Source organism: Lissotriton vulgaris, chromosome 4_1 (genome assembly GCF_964263255.1).
Source record: "Lissotriton vulgaris chromosome 4_1, aLisVul1.2, whole genome shotgun sequence".
Classification (NCBI taxonomy): Eukaryota; Metazoa; Chordata; class Amphibia; order Caudata; family Salamandridae; genus Lissotriton; species Lissotriton vulgaris.
The window spans coordinates 1113352719-1113375751 of NC_141691.1; the positions used below are offsets into that span (position 1 = coordinate 1113352719).

At 47.9% G+C, this 23033-nt stretch overlaps 1 protein-coding gene across 1 annotated transcript in view; it reads right to left on the minus strand.

Annotated features, from left to right (window-relative positions):
- SLC39A6 (solute carrier family 39 member 6) overlaps positions 1-23033 on the minus strand; it is a 376217-nt gene that overhangs the window by 127379 nt on the left and 225805 nt on the right. Inside the window, exon 6 of the mRNA XM_086965345.1 lies at positions 1970-2350. Within this exon, the coding sequence (XP_086821471.1) occupies positions 1970-2350 (381 nt within the window). The remainder of the gene's footprint in view (positions 1-1969; positions 2351-23033) is intronic.

Genomic DNA, 23033 nt, shown 5'->3' on the forward strand with positions numbered 1-23033 from the left:
AAGATGTAAATACATATCGATAACGTGTTCAAACTTGTATACTTGTATGATCAATACTAAAGTATTTACTATTTGAGAAATCACACTTAGGAAATGCAGTGAGCTTTGGGTTCTGCTTGCATTTTGGGCAATAGTTTCGGTATAAAAACTTGAACATTTGTGTAAAATGTATTATGAGGCTGTTTGTATTGCCTCTATAAGCAAATACAAGAAGCATGAAAGTTACATTGAATATTGTTTGCTTTCAAACCATAATACACAATCTTTCCAACTTGAAAATAAGTGTTTTACTAAACTATTGAACATCTTTAATATCATTTCTCAGTAGCATCATTTAGTAACATGTTTGATGCAAGTCAATGTTTAAAAGAAGATTAATAATGGAGAATCAGTCTAAATCCATTATGGGCAACATGAAAATAAATTAAGGGCCCAATTCTCAAAGTCACAAAAGAGCAAATCATGTTCTTGCATGGTGCAGGTTTATGATTTTCAGGAATTCACGCCAATTTACAGAAGTAGCCTTGAAAATCATACTCTTAGCAAACATATGTGATTTCTGTTTACACATCATCAAATATACATAAGTAAAAATCTGTTCAGCAATTCCAAATTCTCGCTCCCTACACTGCCTTTTTTCCCCATGCTGCAAAAGGTTTTACTCCTACATATCTTAGTTCGACATCTACTGGAGTAGATGTCTAACCTGTTCCAATGCAGGAAGAGATTGGAGACGAGTTGCAAGTTGTGGGTGTGCAGAGACTCACAGGGCATTCCAATCCTGGATCTACAGTTTCTGACCTATATTCTATTACCAGGCCTTGCATGTAGATTTGCTGAAAGGTGGCAAAATCAGAGAGGGTATTACCAGAGCTTTGATATAATGCAAATAATGTTATACTTTGTCACATACTGCATGGCGCCAAAAGGAACTGCGGCTGCTCAAAGGGTGCTGCTGTAGACATCAGAGGGTGAACAGACCCAAAGCAAAAGCATCTCTCCTAAACAAATAAAACCTCATCCTCTGATCCTGGAGATTCTTTACTGATCCTTCAACTCATGGCCAGTAAGCAGAGGATATCGAGCAAAATCTTTGGAGGAGGTGAAAGTGGCCACCTTCTCTTGCTCTCCCCTTTCTCTTTGGTTGGCGCAGATTACTAGTTGAGGCAGGCCGACAGACCCACTCAAGCATGGTCAGGTCCTGCACGGCATCCTTTCCTTTTTTAATGCAGCATGCCAATAGTGATTTCCCACAGACTGGGGAACAAGAGAGACAAGCATGCTGGTAGAATCCTCGGTCACTCCCACTTTTGGTCCCTTCTAGTCAGGCGAGTGGCTACGCTTCTCAGGGAAGTCTTCTCCTACTGGGGTATCTTCCACCCCCTCTCTCAGCAGGCCAGATAGTGTCCAGTCCTGAGGCAGTCCAACAGGTCCTCCAGCAGCTCCTTTAAGACTTTCCAGGTAATATCTGGTCAAATACTACAGACCGACTTTCAGCGACACAAGCTCTGGATCTCCGTAATCCCTTTAGTAGTCTGCAGATACAATAAACCAATCCATTTCTTGCACATGGTAGAGGAAAAATGTGAGCTCACATACATATATGTCGAGACATGATCAATATGAATTACATTTTCTAATATTTAGACTTTGGGATTTTTAACCTTCATTGCATGGACGCCAGTCACACGTGTTATTTCGTTATCAGACTTGAGTTAATTGGACTATGGGTAATCAGCACCTGGCGAGGAAGTCATACCCATGTAGTGACAAATGCAGATGAAAGCAACCCTCAACATTGCCATTCAGGTGAACAGGTACAGCAAAATATTTCCAACATTTCAGCTTAGTGTTTTGAGACCTGCAACTTGAATGTGGGGTAGTCCACTGATTTTATGATCTTGAACCGAAACAATGATTTTGTAGTGTTTTGCTAATCACAGATATGCAATGATTGAGCAATACTTACCTATTGCTAGCCCATCACTGAAGTTGTGCAATCCATCACCCATTATCACCATCCAAGCCAAAGTGGTGATGCCAGCATCTTTCAATTCTTCCCGAGAGTAGCGCTGGCTATGACTATGTGGATGGTGGTTCTGATGATGATGATGGTGCAGAATATGATGATAGTCATGATGATGATGAAGGTGATCATCAGACTGGCCTAATGTGTCATGAAAGTGTGAATGGCATTTGTTTTCGCAACCTCTTGATACATATTCATTGTAGTTTTCCTCTACATGAGAGTGGGCAATCATGAATTCTTCCTCCTCTTCCTCCATTGCAATGGGCTGCTGCGCATGGAGTCTCAACTGATCTGGCATCTCCGTCGCTGGAAATCCTTCAGCTTTGAAAAAGAAGTAAACGATCAAGGTAAACAGGGGGACAAACATTATTAAAAATCAAACAATTGTACAAGCATATGAACACATCAAGATATGCAAAAGTATAATCCGCATTTTTAGTATTGAAACCACATTTTGGCAAATGTAACAGATGGCTCTGTGGGTGGAAGAGTCTATCCCACATCACCTGAAGTGTTGATGAAGCTCACAGACATTGTGTTAGGCCAAACTCGGACCCTAAGCTAATCAGAAGATTGTGCTTCATCAACACAGCATCAGCCTAAATCCACTGCACAGAAGAACAGTATAATGAAAGATTTGAATGTGTGGGTGGGTAGTAAAATGGAAAAACTGTGTCAAAATTGATCAAAAATATTTATTTGTGAGGAGTTTGGCAAAGTTCCAGCTGCAAGCATTGGGGCTCTGTCCTTGTAAAATTGACAGGCAGGGCAGGTGAGGCGGATAGTACCAGTTGCTTTTACATTCGAATGTGAAAGCCCCAGTTAAGAGATCTGTATCGAGTTTCTGAAGACTTTTCAATTTTGGTAACATATAAAAGACTATCAGAGTTGGGTGACCAAAAATCGAACTGTTATCCCTCCAAGGACTGGTCTTCAAATCTGGAGTGGGTGATCAGGTCTGCCTTGTTGGATCTCGGTTTGAGTATAGATATGATGATTGGAAATGGGGCATGTGGGTTTTTCAGTTCCTGACATTACCGCACTATAAAGACATTGTAGAGTAATTTTACTGTTTTTCTTTGAGCCATGAGAAGAAAATGGAAACTTCTGTGTGTGGTTTTAATGTTGGCTGGACTGCTTTTTAGGATCACATAGTCCGGCTGTTTAATTTTACAGTCATTTCAAGATCTATTTGCTAGGAACTCAGGAATAAGCAAGTTTACAATGGCAAAATCTTAAAAGAACCAAAACCCTGGTCAGTTCAATGCAATATAATGACTTTAGTAGGGAGGTGAATAGGCAACAACATGAAGTTGACACAGGTACTTTTGACTCCAAGAACATTTTGAGGCCAAACGTTAGATTGACATCAAACCATGCTCCAAGATTCATTACTGCATGACTAGGAGTAGTTACTCCGGCAACTAAAACAGTAGGATAACAGCTAAAGGAGTTCCATTCCTGAGACGTTCAAGAATTGGTAGTTATTTGTCACTAGAGATGCAAAGTTCCAAGATATTGGCAATGCCCTTAGTCTGGTCCTTTGAGCAGACATAACTGCAGTTACTAGTCATCAGCATACATTTGGAACTGTAAGAGGAACTGCAAAAGAACACCACTAAGTAATTGTGTAACTCAGAATAACATTTGAAACACTTTGCACAACATATAACTACATACAGGGGCTAAATGCCCTGGTTACTGCCTGGTCACCTCTACATCCAGGAAATTCCTGTTGGTTTCCTTTCAACAGGTGCAACAATGCTCCTTTAAGAAAATAAGATACCCTGAATGATGCTTTGGAATAAAGGGATTGAATCTCTGTAACACACTCAGTCGACAGGTAGAGACACTTTTCTGCAATTCAGGAAATCTTTAAAAAATTAATTGTTCTATGCAGTGCTCAAATAGAACCATCTGTACCAAGGAAGTGACTAAAGAATGCGGAATATATGTTCTTCCCTTACACCAAGCTAGACATCTAGGAAAGTGTTTTACAAATGTCTGCTATGGGGATGTTCCGAAGCAAGCCCATAGAGTTCACTTTCTTCCTAGTAGAGTGGGCTCTAGAAGGAGAAGGCAAAACCCCTATAGCTTTTGTGTAACAGGTTGCGATGCATCCATCCATTTGGATATGCAAATTATGATAAGTTCTTCCCCTTATACGTTCAGAAAAAGCAACAAACAGTTGTCAAGTTTTTCATAAGGGCTTCGTTCTACTTACATACTACATTGAGGCTCATTTAACATTAAGGTATGAAGAGCGCTTTCTGCTACTGAGTCAGGTTGAGATAAGAAGACTGGTAGTTCTATGTACTGGTTAATAGTAGAAATTTAGGGTTAGTGCAAAGGATGACAGTTCCTTTTTGAACATTAAAAAAGGTTCTTCCAAAGGTAAAGCTTGGAGCCCACGAATGTCTCAACGATGTGATAGCTACCAGGAAAGCCACTTTCCAAGAGAGAAATTGTAGCGACATGACCAAAGGGGCTCAAAAGGGGGACCCATAAGTTTTGTAGGGACAATGCTAAGATACCACACTGGGGCTGGAGGCACCCGGGGAGAAATGACTCTCAAGTCCTTCAATAAAAACTTTAATGACTGGAATTCTGAAGAGGGAAGCATGTCTATTTTGTAGATAAGGAGCCACAGCGGATAAGGGTATCCAAATGGAGGTGAAGGCTGTGTTACACGTTGAAGGAGTAGTAGGCAACAAACAAGGTTCTAAATGCTGGCTGTAAGGGGTCAATCTGGTTTGAAAGGCAGTAGCAGACCAACCTTTTCAATTTATCAGCATAGCAGGCACGAGTAGTAGGCCTGTGTGCTTCTTAAGAATATTCATGTATTCAGGAGGTAACTGAGGTAATCAAACTCTTAAGGCTTCAGAAGCCAGATCACAAGGTTGAGACTCCTGGCAGGTCCTATGCGAGAAGGTTTGGCCTGTTGGGCAGCCACTTGTGCGGAAGTGCAATGAGTGGTGCAGGTTGTCTGGCCTAAGGCGGAGTCACTAGGATGAAGGGTGAGGGAAGTTTGCCGCAGGCTTCAAACCATGAACGGAAGGAGGGTAGAGGTGGAAAAGCATAGGCAAATATCCATGACCACTTCATCCATAGTGCATTGCCCATGGAATGTGGATATCTGGAGGCAGAGGTTGGGCACTTTGCTTTTTCTGCCGTTGCCAAGAGGTCCACGTCTGGAAACCCTTAGCACTGGAAGTACTGAAGGAGGACTCTTAGGTGGAGTTTCCACTAGTGTACTTGTTACCAGATCTTGCTGCGGAGGTCAGCAAAGTATTTGTCCACCCCCAGGAGGTACTCCTCCAGTAGGTGGATCTTGCTGGGGATTAGTCTGTTGTAATGGCAATCTGTGGAACTGGGTTGAGAAATGGCAGCGGCTGCAACAAACTGCTGGTGTTCCACCACTGCAGAGAGTGATGTGTGGGTGACTGATCAATACTAGATGTTCCCAATGACCCTCCGCTTGAGACCATTAATGCATTCCTGCAGCGTGCACATGTGTAACTTTGGTGTGGAAGTATGGCAATGCGGAGGCCATCGTACCAAGAAAGGCGCATAGCTGTTTAGACTGGATATGCTTTGCCGACATGATGATGGCTCCTATATAGGGTTGGATTTAAAGGGGGTGAGATGGGAATTTACAGCATGAAGCAGGTTTATAGTGGCTTCGGTGTGTACACAACACTGCTGTTCCGTTGCGCTCTTCATCAGCCTGAGGAAAATTAAATTTTGGTCATGTTATGTTCCCTAGCGCGTACCCCACCGACTCCATGTACCAGCTTAAAGTGCATGTAACTTCCCTCCTGTGCCAGCTATGAAGACGCAAATATATTTGCGTCCAACGTTAACTTGTCCTCTTTCAGATCCACCATGAATGGATTATGTAGTCCGTTCCTAAGTATGCTATGCCACCGTCTTTTTGTAGTACACTCTACATGTTTTCCTGCTCCAGCAGAGTAGGCCCTGAATTTCTGCCATCGAACCTCTTTTGTGGCTCCTGACTCTGGCAGCCTCTGCCCAGGCTACCTCTGTATCCGTGAACTCTGACTTACTTTCTGCGCGGCCCCTCGCGTTCAGCTCAAGCCTGCTTTCTGCCAAGACTGACTATAACCTTCGAGTTATCTGTTCCCCTCCTCGAGAATGCATTCCTGCCTACTAGATCCTGTAAACATCCTCCCCAGCTGCAGAGCCAAAGGGCCGACCTGTCTCAATGCAAGTAAATTCATAGCCTCTGTTGCCATGCTTCCATGGAAGACCCCGTGCCCCACGCTTCACATGTAGACACTTAGGCGCTTATACACGCATCCACAGTTAACATAGAATAGCTTCTGCCCTAGAGACCTTTCCGCCCAGATAGTATGGTTCCCAAACATCAGATATCAGATATGATAGAAGTACAAGTTGATCTGACATGCCAGACTTTTGTCTCTTTCCGTCAAAGTAAATGTCAAATCTCCTGCACCCCGTCAATCACACGTCATGCAGCTGCGCGCGCATCCAAGCTTCCGATTTCTGCTGACATCACAACAATTCTGTTAGCACCACCCCTTGGTGCCACCCACTTGCGTCACCTATCAGTGACGTTTCTAGCACACACCTCTGGTTCACGCCTAGTTCACGCCTCTTGATTACGTATAGTATCACGTGTATACTGTTATCTTGTCTTCTCTCAGCTGTTACGCCTCTTGCATTATTCTTTATGATATGAATTAAGTATATAAGCTATGTATTGTTAATAAACGGTAGCGCTCTATCCCTTCTGACACCCCTGTGGTGGTCAGAACATGATATCCTGATCAAGACCATTCCTTTATGAGGAATAAAACCCTTAGAAACTCTAACACCACGGACTCTGTCTTTTTTCATTCTGATTGAGTTATTATTGATTAAGTACTTACCTGCATAGAAATTAAGAGAGTAAATTAATTATTTACGTCAAGCCAATCGTCCAGTTATGGAAATACATGGAAGCCCTGCCATCGCAGGTGCATGACTACTACTGTAAGGCATTTTGTAACAACTCAAGGTGCAGTGGTGACCCCAAAAGGTAGCACTTTGAACAGATAGTGTTTGCCACTTACCACAAACCGGAGGTAGCGCCAATGCACTGGATTGCGCTGAATAAATCAGGATGTGGAAGTAAGTGTCTCTGAGGCAGAGTGCAGCCATGAAATCGCCTTGCTGTATATCAGTGGAATGACATCCGGAAGAGATTCCATGTGGAAATGTTCTAACAAGATGTACTGGTTTAGGGGTCAGAGGTCCAGAATGGGCCTGCGGGTCCCATCCTTCTTGGGAATGAGGAAGTACACCCCAGAGCCCTGTAGCTTTTGCAGCACAGGCTCTATGGCCCCTTTGAGAAGAAATGCTTGAACCGCTTTCTGAAGCAAGCGTTGAAGTTCCAGGGAGAGAACGTGTCTGCAGGTGGTATGGAAATGAGCTCCAGTCAGTAACCATTTTGAATTACGGCTAGCACCTACTGGTCTGAGGTGATGTGTTGCCAGGTGGGGAAGAACATCTGAAGTCATCCCCCAACAGGTGTTTTGGGGCCAGGGGAGGGGGGTGAGGGGAGTGGCAGCTCGTTTGGGGGAGCCACTTTTGCCTCTACCTTTGGTGCTATTCCCAGGGTAGGCATCCCTGAAGTAGCCTCTTGTGGGTTTGTTGGACTGGTTGATGTTGGAAAGACATGGAGGCTTTGGGAGAGGTGGACTTAGATCCTCCACAATACGCTGAGAGGTGAAAGGGCCCACAAGGATTAGGCGCCTGTACGGTGTCTTTTGCCTTTGCCGTCTCCTTGTCTTTTTTCCATTTTCTCCCACATCTCATCAACCTGGGGCCCACAGAGATTTTCCCTGTCAAAGGGCAGGTTGAGGAGATGCTGTTGAGCATCTGGCATGAAGCGGAGACATGGAGTCTGGCGTGTCTGTAAAGGATCACAATAGAGTTGATGACCCAACCGCTGTGCCAGCAGCATAGAACGCACACCTAATGGTGATCAGCTTGCTTTCGGAGACCAGATCATGCCCTCTCTTATGGTGCTCCTCTGGGAGATGTTGGAGGAACTCCTCCATCTGGTCTCAGTGGGCAGGGTCGTACATGGAAAGCAGGCCAATAGAGTTGGCGATTCGCCAATAATTAGCAGACTGCACCACAATGCACTTGCCACCAGCATTTATGCGTTTACCTTCTTTACTCGGCGGAGGGGCATCATCAGTACCTTGTGTGTTTGCCCATTTATGGGAGGTATGCACCACCAGGAAAAAGGGGGAGCCTAACGTAGATGGCAGCTGAAGGAAAGCCTTGTATTTATGGACTTTGGGTGATAACTCAAGCCTTAAACAGCTCTTTGAAAATATCAGGAGCGGGTTTGAGCATCCCTTTTAACATGGGCAAGTACTAAGTGGAACAATGAGCAGAGGAAAGAGTTTTGAAGAGGAAATTCTCTTGTACAGGTTTCTTGGGCATTTCCACACTGACATGCTACAGCCCTATGAAAGACCTTGAGGCAAGACAGGCTCAGGAAGAGGACTGGTGGCTTTGTCTTGCTTCTTCCACTGCTTAATGGTGGTGGGGGCTCTAGAGCTTCCTCGAAGTTGAGCAGTCTCAGACTTTGGCCTGTCTGGGGTGGATGACAATCTGTCTCTGGAAAGTGTGTAGTTCATCCTGCAGTTTCTGGAGGACTGGTTCGATTGACCATCAATCTTCCCTTCCACACTGAATGTTTCAGCGCTGACCTGGGTTGCGACACCAATAGTTTAAGATCCGACGGGCAGTTTAGCGCCGAGTCGGGAGCAGGCTTTGCTGAGTGAGTAGGTTTCAAGGTTTCCTTCCACGTCAAACTTAAGCTGGGCATAAGGTGGCGAAGGGTAGGGTTGTTACCGACATGGCCTGAAGACAGTGGCGGCCCAGAAGCAGGTCTCTGTAGGTCCAGAGAGGCTTAATGCTCCATGTGGGGAGGAACCTTGGAGCGGTGTCGAAGGGGAGCAGAAGCTGTAATCATGACCTACTGTGCCGGCGGGAGGTATTCAATTTAGAAGTCAGAGCCTAGTCTGCAGCTGACAGCTCGAGGTCACGTTACCCCCTTGAGTCCTGCGTACCAAAGAGGTCCAGGGAGTCTTTGCCGCACTTGCGTGACATCTTGAGTTGACAAGCCTGGCCATCTCGAAAAGTCTTTTTCATCCAGAAAGACCGGCACGCATTTCAAGATGCCCGTCGCACTGGGGTGAGAGGCAAAGACTGCAGATCTAGAGGAGTTCAGCTCAGGGTTATTTTGTGCTACACCAACGGCAATATGAAAAAGGCGTCCATTTCATCGAAGGCGAGGCATAGTGAGAGCAGACTGATTGGAAGGGAAAGAGGTCCCAATGGGCAAAGCCCCACCGGGGCATAGGTCAACCAGATATCCCCCTAGATGAAACTACAGGCGCTGACCCCATACGAGAAAGAGGAAGCACGATTGAATACAATACCGATGGAAGGAGAAGACCCCTGAAGGCTGAAAAGAACATTGCAAAGGCATCGATCCGGAGCACAGGAGTACACGAACTAGAGAAAACAATCTGATAATGGAACCGATGAACATGCCCATTGCAAGCAAGAGATGGAGTCACAGTAACTTGTAATATGAGAGGAATTCTTTCAAGAAAAACTACGTGCACATCCAGGCCCAACACTAGATGACCGGAGTATGCACATCATGAGTACCTACAGCCAGACATGCCTCGAACATACAGTTTTCATTGCAAGTTTCTCTACAGACCAAAGAGAAACGTCAGCACTCTAGAATTTTTTTTAAAGCTTTATAAAAATGTGAAAAACCTGCAAGTCACCCACATGTATTCTATGTGACCGGCTTTGTATGTCAACAGCAACCTAGGAGTGATTAAATACAAAGAGACAATCTGTTTGGGCTATTGTGCAGGGATGCGAACAGAAACATGTAAATCTGACATTGCTCCAAATCTATGTTCCCAAACAAAATTTGTAAGTGTTGCAGTGTGATGTTAATACTGCATGCAAGCCAGCCAATCTATTCAGTGACAGCCTAGATGTACTCCTGTGAGGAGCAGCAAGAAAAGTGTCATTTATGTATGTTTTTTATGCATTGCTGTGGGTGAAAGTTGTTCAAAGGTCCTCTAAACTTGCCACCAAAGAGGTAATTCATTTTTGTGATTTTTGTTCTCATTGCGATACATTTTCCTAAACCTGCTTGACAACAGCTGACTAATCCACCTCTATTGTACTTAATTTAAATCTTTAGAATCCATGCCCACTTTCCCCCTTCCCCAGTGCTTAACTTGAGCGGGTAGTGGCAGGGGGTGGGGGTACACCAGCTCTTATCTTATCTCAACATACTTTGATCCAGATGGCGAGAGAGGGAGAAACACATAACGAGTAAAGGAGAAGGAATAGAAAGATGGAAAAAACTGAGAAAGGAGGGATGAAAATGCGCCTTAAAGAGTGGGCTAAAAAAGTAGGGTGGTGGATTAAAGAGGCATGTGTGAGAAGTTGGCCTGGCATATGCTGTCCACAATTCTAGTGGGCACCTTGCACCAGTCCAAACAACCCTTATTGATGGTAGGTTTAAAGACAACCCATATAGAAAGCTATCCTAGTGGTAGCTATGGAGAGCAGCCTTCAGGCATAGTCTTGGAGGAATGTAAAGCAGCTTGTTTTACCAGTCTATAATCTCATGAATGACCAAATGAAAGGAGAACCACACCAGGTATATATATAAAATATATGTATTTATTCTAAACACATCCCTCTAGTCTCTTTATAAGGCTAGAAAAAGGACATTCAGTAAACTTAATTAGCACACAGTAAATTAGCACAATATACGTTGAGCCCTAGCGGCGTACCAAACCATATATTAAGAAAGTGGTATAAGAACCACGACTGACATATACTCCTGCGCTGGAAATAGTGGAATAGGGCTTGCAGCTTGAGTTCCCACATGTGGACTTCTTGATGCGCTCTGCTGAGCAGGTGAGCCCCAGAAGGTACTCCACCATCATGGTGAATATGGTGGCAGTAATGACAGGGGGAGTGAGTGGGTTTTGCCCTGTTTTTTTGAGGTAATACTTGGCTATTTTGTATTAGGACTACCTTGCCCTGAATGATGGTAAGGGAGGCTTTCAAGGCAAGACATATGGCAAGGAACTTGATGTGGTTCACCTAGTCACGAAGAGCCACACAGCTTGTATGGTCCTGCGTTCATATGTGCTTCTCATCCGACTTTAGAGATGTCCTTTAAGACCCGTTTCAGTGGCGACTCCAAAGGGGAGTACCCTGAGCTTGTAGAGATGACTACTTACCATGAAGCAGAGGTATTGCCAGTGGGCGGGATAGGGGGGGGTGGTAGTAGGAGTCCTTGAGGTCCAGGGGTGCAATGCAATCACTTTGCTGCAGAAGAGGTATAACTTTATGGATAGTTACCAAATGAAAGTGTTTGGACAGGATGTAGCAATTAGTGGCCTGAGGTCCAACTTGGGCCTGAGGAAGCCATCCTTCTTGGGGATGAAAAAAGTAAACTCTCTTACGCTGCTGACAAGCGGGTACTGGCTCTACGGCCCACCACATAGGTGATGGGTCTAAGGTTAAGGTAGTAGGAACAGGTCAGAAAAGATACAGCAGACCTATCCAGCAGGCCTAAAGCGGTATTCAAGATGGCACTGATTCACTCACCCATAATGGTGGGACAGACGTCCAGGCACACACAAACCATTTGGCTTGTGGAATTAAAGGATAGAAGAGCTAGTGCCTAGGAGAAAGGAACAGTCAAGACATTTACAGAGTGTTTGCTCCTACTGCTCTAGCTTCTCGAGTATTAATGCTTTCCCTCCGCCAAAAAGGGCTCTTCAGTGCCATGAAACTGCCTGTGTTTAACAGGATTCTGAAAATACACAAGATAAAATATATAATATAACTTGTTCTTTCATTCATCACACCGTCAATCTCTTCTTACATTATTTAAACCAAATGTGCTCCAAAGTCTGAAAACTAAGTGTGCTTCACACTAAGTCTTGGTGGCAGGATCCCATGTTCGGAATCCAGGGTTTTCGTTTGACAACCTAATGCTTTAGACTTGGATCACAACTGCACTAAAAAGATGGAAGACAATGATTTGCCAAAGAAAAGCACAGGGCTGAAAACCTGATGTTCTGGCACGGGCCAATACGCAAGCTTGAAATACAAAAGTTAAAAATTGAGCCACCATCACTGTGGTCTTAATTGCTCAACATACATCTCGGCTGCCCTCAAACTAAAAACGGGGGAAATACACATTACAGAAAACTGGCTACAGGCTGTCAAAATAGAGAACTGGATGCGAAATGTAAATCAGCCACCATTTCTAATCAACCTATATATCAACCCAGACTCAAAAGCTAAGGCTGCTGCAGTGAAGGGTCTGAGGTTCTGGAAGAGGTAATTACCAAATTACTGACAAGGAATGAAGCACACCATATTTTTCTTGAAAATGTGTTTATTCAGTTTTCAAGACAATACAAACACAAATAGTGCAGGTAATCTCACTATTAACATGTGCTTCATAGGGGAGGCATATCAAATTATATTTCAGAAGTGGACCAACTAGTAGTGGAGGGAGTGGGCAAGTGCACCTGCGAAAGCTGCAGTTGCCCAAGTAGTCCAGTCCCAGATTTTGCTATCTCAGAGACTGCGTCTTCCCTCCCAGTTCCAGTCAAGCCTGAGGTGTGTCATGTCCAATCAATGTGTCCAGCATGGTACCCCAGTATTCGAGGTCTCTTTTGCGTGTCCATGAGTGCATACCTTCAAGAACCGGCACTCCCCTGCAGCTGCCCATTCCAAAATGTCAGCTCTCTATTTAGGCAGAGTCGGTGGGTTGGGGCTGGCCGAGTAAATAACAATGCGCTGTTATAGCACTAAGCCTACCTGGGCAAACTTGTACCTCAATTTACTCCCCAATTTGGGGAGCGACAGCAGCCCCAATAGACAGTGTTGGGGGGTAAGTTCCACCACAACTTTCCTTACTCTGCCGACCTCCCATTGTATCCCACCCCAAAACAACATCAACTGCGCAAAGTCCTACGCAACGTGGCCGAAATCTGCTGGGGGTCACACCACACCTGGCACAACGCGCCGGGTGTGTCTGGTAAGTCCTGTGCAAGCAAGTCAAATATGCACTATGGAGAAAGTAAAGTTGCGCCAACTTAAATTGGAGTGTTGCTGCTACTTTCCGCACCTGCACAAGAGCTCTATTCCACTCCCCATCTGTAGGCAGGGACACCAGCTCTCTACCCCAAGTGACACGTTTTAGCGCTGTATCGACTGCCTATCATTTTTTTAACCTGTATTCAGCCGGGAAATTATGCCTTTAAAGGAGCCTGGATCTAAAATCACCTGGAGGATGTGGGATTACTTTGGCTCCTCCAAGAAGGAGGTCCAGATTTCACAGACCTGTGTGAGGTATGCTTGCATATTGCAAAAATTATCTCACATCGATATTGTAGTGCGTTTCAACCTCCTCCACGGACATACAAGTACCATTTAGAAACGTCTCCCACCTTCATAGAGTCACATATATATATATATATAAAAGATTGCAGTCACCAGATCAGGAGAAGCCAGGTATAGGCTGCCCGCTTTAAGACCTTTGTGACTGCCTTTTCCCAAGCCTGGGCCACCTGATGAATAATAAACAGAGTTCCCTCTGGTAGCCTACTACCACTTTATCAACAACTGGGGTCGGTCAGACACCTCAGTGGATCCCTCAAGTAATTCCTTCTCCCAGTTAGGTCCATCATCACACCATGTTGCTGCATATTGTAAGAGACCTGCTAAATAATACAGTTGGAGATCTGGAAGCCCATGGCCACCCCGACTGAGATCCAATTTCAGGATCTCCAGTCGGACTCTACTTCTCTTACCCACCCAGACCAGGTTCAACAACAAAGTATAGATCTGTCGAAACAACTTGGGGGGCAACATACAGAACGAGTTCTGAAGCATGTAAAGACAGCAAGGCAATAGGACCATTCTACTTAAGGCTACCATACTCATTGACGACAGGGTTGTGTGGTCCAGAAACACACTGAGGCCAACAGGCCTTACATTACTCTTCTCATGTTCAGCTCAAACTGGAGGCCGTGGGTTATTTGCTGGCCCAGATATCAGAAACTCTGGGACTCCCAGGGGAGGCACATCACCCGGAGATCCAATTCATCGAGGTCTGCCAGTGCTGCCGGGGGGAACCGTACCGTCTTGTGGCAATTAATGCAGAGCCCCACCACTTTGCCAAAATATGTCATCAGTTGCAATGTATCGTCAGCATACATGAACACCACGTGGGTTTTGTCGCCCACCTGTATGCTCTAATCCTGCATCCTTTCTCTGAGCAACGTCACCAGTGGCTCCTAGCCAGGGCGAACAGAAAAGGCAACAAGGGGTAACCTTGTTGCGTACCTCGCTCAATACAAAAAGTGTCAGACAGTTCATTACCCACACACACCTGTGCCATAGGCGACTTTTACAATAATTGCACACCCACCAGAAACCCATTGCTGAGTCCCATTCATCTGAGAACCTCCAAGAGAGAAGTCCAGGACAAGGTATCCAATGCCTTCTCTATGTCAAAGGCTATCAAGTCTGTGCGAATGCCCATGATCCTGGTTTTATGCATCACATGTGACAGTTGTCTTAGCTTCATATGGGTTCCCCTTCCTGGCATAAAGCCACATTAATTGTCTCGAATTAAGTGTGTATTAACCCAACTCAACCACAGTGCCAGGACCTTGGCAAGTAGTTTAACATCCACATTTAGCATCAAGAGGGGCCTGTATGGTCCAAGATCAGCGTTTGAGATCATAAATATAAGGGCTTCCCACATATGTGATGGGAGTTCGCCACCCCTGCTTCAATCAATCAATCATAGACATTTATAGAGCGCACTACCTACCCGTAGGGTCTCGAGGCGCTTGGGGGGGGGGGGGCGGGGGGGGGGGGGGTGCCTTTACTGCTCGAACAGCCAGGTCTTGAGCTTCTTCCTGAAGGAGAGGTGGTCTTGGGTCAGGCGTAGGTCGGCAGGGAGGGAGTTCCAGGTCTTGGCGGCCAGGTAGGAGAAGGACCTTCCTCCTGTGGTGGCTCTGCGGATGCGTGGGACGGCGGCGAGGGCGCGGCTGGCAGATCGGAGGTGGCGTTTGGGAGCGTAGAAGTTGATTCGGTTGTCGAGGTAGCTCGGGCCTTGATCGTGTAGGGCTTTGTGTGCGTGGGTGAGGAGCCGGAAGGTGATTCTTTTGTTGACGGGGAGCCAGTGCAGGTCTCTCAGGTGTCCGGAGATGTGGCTGTTCCGTGGGATGTCGAGGATGAGTCTGGCTGAGGCGTTCTGGATCCGCTGGAGTCTCTTCTGGAGCTTGGCGGTGGTTCCGGCATAGAGTGCGTTGCCGTAGTCCAGTCGGCTGGTGACGAGGGCCTGGGTGACTGTCTTCCTGGTCTCCGTGGGGATCCACCAGAAGATCTTCCGAAGCATGCGCAGGATGTTGAAGCACGACAAGGAGACGGCGTTGAATTGCCTGGTCATGGAGAGGGAGGAGTCCAGGATGAAGCCCAGGTTGCGTGCGTGGTTTGTTGGCTTGGGTGCGGTGCCCAGGGCGGGGGGCCACCAGGAGTCGTCCCAGGCGGAGGGCGAGGAGCCCAGGATGAGGACCTCCGTCTTGTCTGAGTTCAGTTTCAGGCGGCTCGTCGTCATCCACTCGGCTACCTCTTTCATCCCTTCGTGCAGGTTGGCTCTGGCGGCGACGGGGTCGTTGGTCAGGGAGAGGATCAGCTGGGTGTCGTCGGCGTAGGAGATTATGTTGAGGTTGTGTTGGCGTGCGATGGCCGCGAGGGGGCTTATGTAGACGTTGAAGAGTGTCGGGCTCAGCGAGGATCCTTGAGGGACGCCGCAGATGACTTCGGTGGCCTCTGACTTGTACGGTGGTAGGCGGACCCTCTGTGTTCTTCCGTCGAGGAAGGAGGCGATCCATTCCAGTGCCTTCTCCTGGATTCCGAAGTTGCCGAGGCGCTGTACTAGGGTGCGGTGGCAGACCGTGTCGAAAGCCGCGGAGAGGTCTAGGAGGATGAGGGCCGCTGTTTCTCCGTTGTCCATCAGGGCTCGGATGTCGTCGGTGGCGGCGATGAGGGCGGTCTCGGTGCTGTGGTTGGCACGGAATCCGGACTGCGATGGGTCGAGGGATCCATTCGTCTCGAGAAAGGTGGCCAGCTGTTTGTTGACGGTCTTCTCGATGACTTTGGCTGGAAACGGGAGTAGAGAGATGGGGCGGTAATTCTTGAGTTCGGTGGGGTCTGCCGTAGGTTTCTTGAGTAGAGCGCTGAGTTTGGCGTGCTTCCAGCTCTCGGGGAAGGTGGCGGTGTCGAATGAGGTGTTGATAATGTCCCGCAGGTGGGGTGCGATGACGGCGTCAGCCTTGTTGAAGACGTGGTGGGGGCAGGGGTCGGTCGGAGATCCGGAGTGGACGGAGTTCATCACGCGGATGGTGTCTTCGGTGCTGGTCGGGGTCCAGGCTCGGAGGATGGTGGTGGGCGGCGTTGCTGTGGTCGTGGCGTGGGTCGGATGGGTGCTGAAGCTGTTGTGTATGTCTGCGATCTTGTTGTGGAAGTAGGAGGCGAGGGAGTTGCAGAGGTCTTGCGATGGGGTGATGTCGTTGTTTCCGGCGTTGGGGTTGGAGAGCTCTTTCACGATGTTGAAGAGTTCCTTGCAGTTGTGTGCGTTGTTGTCCAGTCGGTTCTTGAAAGCCGTTTTCTTGGCGGTGCGGATCAGTTGGTGGTGTTTCCGGGTGGCGAGCTTGAGGGTGGTCCTGTTGTTCGGTGTGGGTTCCTTTCTCCAGACTTTCTCGAGGGCTCGGCAGTTCTTCTTGGAGCTCTTGAGTTAGTCGGTGAACCATGGGGCTTTCTTGTTGCCGGGTCTGCTGGGCGGGGTCCTCAGAGGGGCGAGTTCGTCTGCGCAGTTGCTGATCCACTTCGTGAGGTTGTCAGCGGCCTGGCTGGGGTTCGCTGAGCTGGCCGGAGGGTGCTGGCTCAGGGAAGCGGCGAGCTGGTCGGCTGTGATCTTGTTCCAGCCTCTTCGAGCAACCTGTTGCTGGTGGTGGTGGATCGTCGTTCTTCTGAAGGTGAAGTGGATGCATCTGTGGTCCGTCCAGTGGAGTTCTGTGGCGTGGCTGAAGTCGATGTCTTTGCTGGATGAGAAGATGGCGTCGAGTGTGTGTCCGGCGAGGTGGGTGGAGGTGCTCACCAGTTGCTTGAGTCCAAGGTTGGCGAGGTTGTCGAGCAGGGTGGTGGTGTTGCGGTCGTTGTTGTTCTCCAGGTGGAAGTTGAAGTCCCCCAGGAGGATGTAGTAAGCGGAGGGGAGGGCATGCGGGCTGATGAGGTCGGCGATGTCCTCGCTGAATTGAGTGCGTGGTCCCGGAGGTTGGTAGATCAGGGTGCCTCTGAGGGTGGTCTTGAGGCTTACCTCAAGAAAAGTCTTGAGCAGTACCAGGAGCAAGGTGGCGGAGTTTCCATGATAATATTCAACTGGGAAACCAGCCGGTCCCGGAGTTTTAACTCTGACCATGTCCCGGAGGGCTTCCCCCAGTTCCTCCTGCATTATGATTTCTACAAGTCCCTCTGCCTGATCCTCTGTCAATCGGGGCATCGCTACCTGTGCCACAAACCCATGGACTCCGGGGCCTCCTCGTGTGTTCAAGCCGTGTACATCTGAGAGAGGTGGTCTTTTAATAATTAGGTGATTGCCACCTGACCCATAATTACAGAGCCATTAGGCCTATGCAGATCAAAAATGAGTGGTGGGGGTCTTTCGGTTTGGAGCGGCTAGGCCAAGATGTGTCCTGATTGATCACCCTCTCTATGTAGGCGCCGTCTAAAGTCCTGACAGACATGGAAGCCCAGTCTGTCCCAGATGGCCACCACCTTTCTGTGTGCATCCGCCAGCGACTCGTCCCCCACCTACATTCCCAGAGCCTGCTGCTGCTGTCGCGCAAGGCACTTCTCACCCTCTCCCAAATCCCGCTCCAACCTTCCACTGATGCAGTAGGTCTTGCCAGGGCTTACACCGCTGATAACTACCTTTAAAGCTCCGCTCCCGAGGGCAGTATTCCAATATGTAGCAAAGAAGCCTTGGAGGACTTCCGCCCTATTAATAGTATATTCCAGGTCCCCAAGTGTCTCAGGTCTAAACCTCCAAAAAGGGATTTCAGGCCTGTGCCCACTCACAACACAATCCAGGAGCAAGAGGGCATGGTCGGATAGGAACCGAAGCTCCAATGGTTGCCAGAATTTGAGCCACTGACAGCTCAGTGGCGCCCAGGGGGCCTCACCCTCCATGGTCAGCGGTCCACCGCCCGTATCTTGGAAGGTAAATTTATCCATTTATTTAGTTTGTTGGGTGCTCCTCATCTGACTGTTCTTGCAATACTGTGCTGTGGAAGAGAACCGTCGTATATACTGTAGGAGCGATCGGCCCCGTACACCCGCCTGCCCCACAGGCTAGTAGTTGAACTGTATAGCGTACGTAGAATAATCGCTTATGAGTCAGTAGTAGGCAATTATGCAGTTTTTAGGATCTCACTCCTAACCAATAGTACTCTAAGGGGGCAGGGGTAGACCAACAAGCCCAGCCTGTAGCCTGCCACAAGATCAGAAGACTCGTACACCCCTCAGCTCCCATTTCTCAGAGACCACCCAGTACAGCAGCAAAATAAAGCACCCCCAGCATCGTATAAAAGGGTAGGGTAATCAATCCAGGGACCTGGTGGTTCAGACTTGGGGGCGTGTGAGTTTTGCAAATGGTATATACCCCAGCAGGAGAGCTCTCCCGAGTCACGCAGCACCCCTGGGGCCTCACACAGTCTCTACAATCCTGTGCGTCTCATCCCAATACTAACTGCCCTTTGGGACTGTATCTCCTTTTCAGTCCACCGTTGACTGCACTTCCGCCACCAGCAAATCTCGCCGTGGCCACATGGACCAGGCACCGCGGGCCAGTGCACAGCTCAATGGCGCAGACTGGCACAATCCCGGGCCACCAATGTCACAGGCATCTCCCCACATGAGATCACCGGCAGGTCTCTACATAGTCTTGTCAGTTTCGGGATCCTCTTGCAGCAAATGTTCTGAGCCAGCAACCCAAAGTGTGAGCCATGCCACATCCTGAATGTGTTGCCAGCCAGGAGAAGGAACAAAGGGGGAGGGATCTCCAGCACCCCACAATGTCACTGGGCCCATGCCCCTTCACAGGTATGAGAGGTAAGCCCCGTGTTCTGCTAACAATTCAAGGGGCCCCCTTGCCAAGCCCCACTTGGGCGATCCGCGTCCCAGCTCATGCTGGCTTTTTTCACCTTGGGGCAGCAGGATCGGCGGCCAGTGTGCCCGCGTGGGTGCATAGCTCCAGCACCAATCACCTCTGATCCAAGGGCTAGGTCGGGCCCACAGCACTTATCCCACTGCAAGGGGGCAACAAGAGTTGGAAAGAGTCCCACGATGCTGCACCTCTCACCGTGCTCGTCAGACCAGCCCCAGTCTTAATCAGCTGGATCACGTGGTATGGCGCAGGGCCTCAGGCGTTTCAGCGCTCAGCACTGCATGGCAGGCACTGATCTCTGCTCCGGCTTCTCTTGCGCTTGTCTCCGCTTGGGTGGGGGCGGCGGCTCCCACACTACACTCCAAGTCCGTAGTCGCAGCTCACCTCCAGCACACTGGCTCTCATCTAAGGCCTCTGTTCTTATCCCAGCCGCCATCAGCAGGTATGGCCGGCCCGCACACTTCGCGGCAGCAGACCCTGCCACCCTCAATCATCACAGGGGCCGGCAACACCACCGTCTTATATGCACACTGATAAACCAACACAGTTTCAGGCGCTGTGGGGCTCAAGGGCAGCCGGATCGCAGTTTTGGGGCCAGAGAAAGAGTTTAGTGCTGCTTTGAAATATCCCAGCTCAGTCAAAACCAGCTCAAAGATGTAGAGACCACAGGAGCCTGAAAATCTCAGGTTCACTTGAAAGCTCCGGTCTCCGTATCTGGAACAGGAGATACGTAGAGGATCAGCCTCCATCCTGAACCAATATCTCAAATAGGTCAACATCCATATTTAACTACACAGCTGCAACTCTTTTGGTCTTCAAATATATTGGTAGCTCTGGGATCGAACGCGAGTACAGTGACCATAATGCTCAGATAATATCACTAAATATTTTTCTATGCCTACATCATCTGGCCAACATATTTGTTGCTGACCCCATCACACCTAATTTGAGACTAATAAGGTGGCTCGGCCCTCCTCAGGACTAACTTAGGTGATCGTGCATTAAGCTTTGAAAGAGGAAAAATGTTTGGTGCAGGGCATTTCTGATCATTCCACAGTCCTCACTAAGATAGTGCTTGATACCTCACCTAGACGATCAGTTCCCACACTTAACCCAGGATACTTGAAAATTCTGCAGGTTAAAAAAGAACTACTGAAAAATACAGACCTGTACTTAAATGACAATGTGGGCTCAGTGGATTGACGCAAACCCTGTGGGAAGCATTCAAAATAGTGATCAAGGCACTCATAGCAGGGAACAAAAGAGAACAGAAAGCAAGGATAGTAATGCTTGAAAGGGAGATCCTAGAGGAAGAAGCTAGGCTAACAGATACAGATAACAAGGCTTTTAGACATACACTAAACATCAAGAGACTAGACTACTTACAGTTGGTGGCGGGGGTAGCCAGGGCCACACAGAAGACAACACAAAATATATGAACTGGGTGCTAGGGCAGGCAAACTGCTGGCCTGGCTCAAATGGCAGGACCACGCTAAACACTGGGTGACACTGCTGAAGGGGGAACTGGGGGAAGAGCTGAGGGACCCTCAGTAGATAGCAGAGGCCTTTGCGACCTACTTCACTAAGATTATACACACCCACTACCACAGTAACAGCAGCTGACTCCCAGAAATTATTAGTTCATATCCCTCTGCCCTCCCTGACCCCGGAAGACAAGGATTCTCTAGAGGGGGACCTCACTGAGGAAGAAATAGAGGCAGCAATTAGAAGCGTGCAGCGGGAAGGCCATGGAGACAAGCGGCCTACCGATAGAATTCTTCAAACTAACCGCTCCCAGAATAACACCCTTCCTTTGTAACATGTACCTGGAACGCTGTCAGAAGAGCTCTCTCCCAATTGACCAGAGATTGTCCACAGTCATAGTGATGATTCATAAACAGGGCAGACAGGCGGAAGGATGTAGCTTATACCGGCCTATATCATAACCCAAGTTTTTCACCCAGATCAATCCAGACTCAATCCAGGGCACAATACGGCCCTTAATATCAGTTGCTTGCAGGGGGTGATGGGAAGAAAATGGACAATTCAAGAAATGTCCCTAGATGCCAGAACGGCATTCGACAGTATAGAATGGTCTTGTTCATTCGAGATCCTGGAACGGATGGACTTCGGCCCCAATTATAGAAAATGGGTCAAACTCCTCTATGCAGATCCAATGGCTCAGGTAACCGTCAACTGTCATACATCCCAGCGATTCCAACTGGGGAAGAGGAACCCGGCAGGGATGCCTCCTTTGCAGATAATATTTGCTCTGATGTTAAGAGCCCCTAGCGACTTGGGTTAGAGGGGAATCTATGATCAGAGGGTTAAAGTGGACCGACAAACACGAAGACAAGACATATTATTATACGTAGCAAAACCGACTGCTTCCATTAACAGAGTCCTCCACATCTTCTCTAGCTTCGGCCAACACTCGGGCTACACCATAAATTGGTCCAAAAGAAAAGCATAATTTACATCATCCACGGTAATGGCCCAAAACTGCCACCAGACTGTAAAGCGGCGGTGACGACGGAGGGTTTTTGCTATTTAGGGATCTTAACACCAGACCCGCTTCTCTTCTATAACAACCTTCTGGAGCCCCTGAACTGTCTACAAAAGGACATACACCACTGGAAAACACTTCTTCTGACACTTCTGGGTCACGCTGCCCTGTTTAAGATGCTAGCCCTTCCTCGGTTTTTATATGCACTGCAAAATACACCTTACAGAATTCCCGACTCATATTTCAATAACATCGAGAGTGCAGTGAGAACCCTATTATGGGAGGGGAAACACCCCATGAATAGCAATCAACATGCTAATGAGGGGCTGGTACGACGGGATCGGGGGGGAATCGCTCTACCCAACACCAAATGATATTACTGGGCTTCCCAGCTAGTGGTGGTAAACCAATGGGTATATTACAATAATACAGAACCGGGATTCCTGATGGACAGATGGCTAATGAGCCCAAAAGGTTATAAAAGCACCCTCTACACAACTCCCGGCCGTCAAAACTTAACAGACCCCACAACCCATACAATAGCAATTTGGCACTAAGTGACTGAGAAGCTGGGCTAGCACAACAAAATAAAGCAAGCAACACCTCTGTGGGAAGCACAACTAATAGGCAGATTGAGTATCTGCCCAGGCTTCGATAAGTGGGATATCATTGGAACTCAACAGTAGGAAATCTCTGGACTAGAGAGGGGGTTGTTCCATTCACCACCTTGCAATCAGAATATAATATGGCAAGCACCAAACACTTTCGTTATTTACAAATACGACATGCGTTGATGTCGGCAATACCCTATAGGGAGACCCTTCTTAAGGCGTTGCCACTGGAGGAAAGGCTCCTGCGGGAACCATTGAATCCGAATGCCATATCCATGACATACCAAAAACTTGTAAATAACCTACCAGATCCACGTTGCAGCCGATAGGATGTGGGTTACTTGGATGATGAGGAATGGCAGGAGGCCCTGGCCTCCCCACAGGAAGTAGCTATCTCACTGAAACCTAGACTTATCCTATCCAGACTCCTACACAGGTCGCACTTATCTGCAGGGACATTGGTTAAAATGGGGAAAAGAGAGGACTCAGAGTACCTCCGCCATTGCAGCCCGTAGGGTCATTCCATCACATCACTTG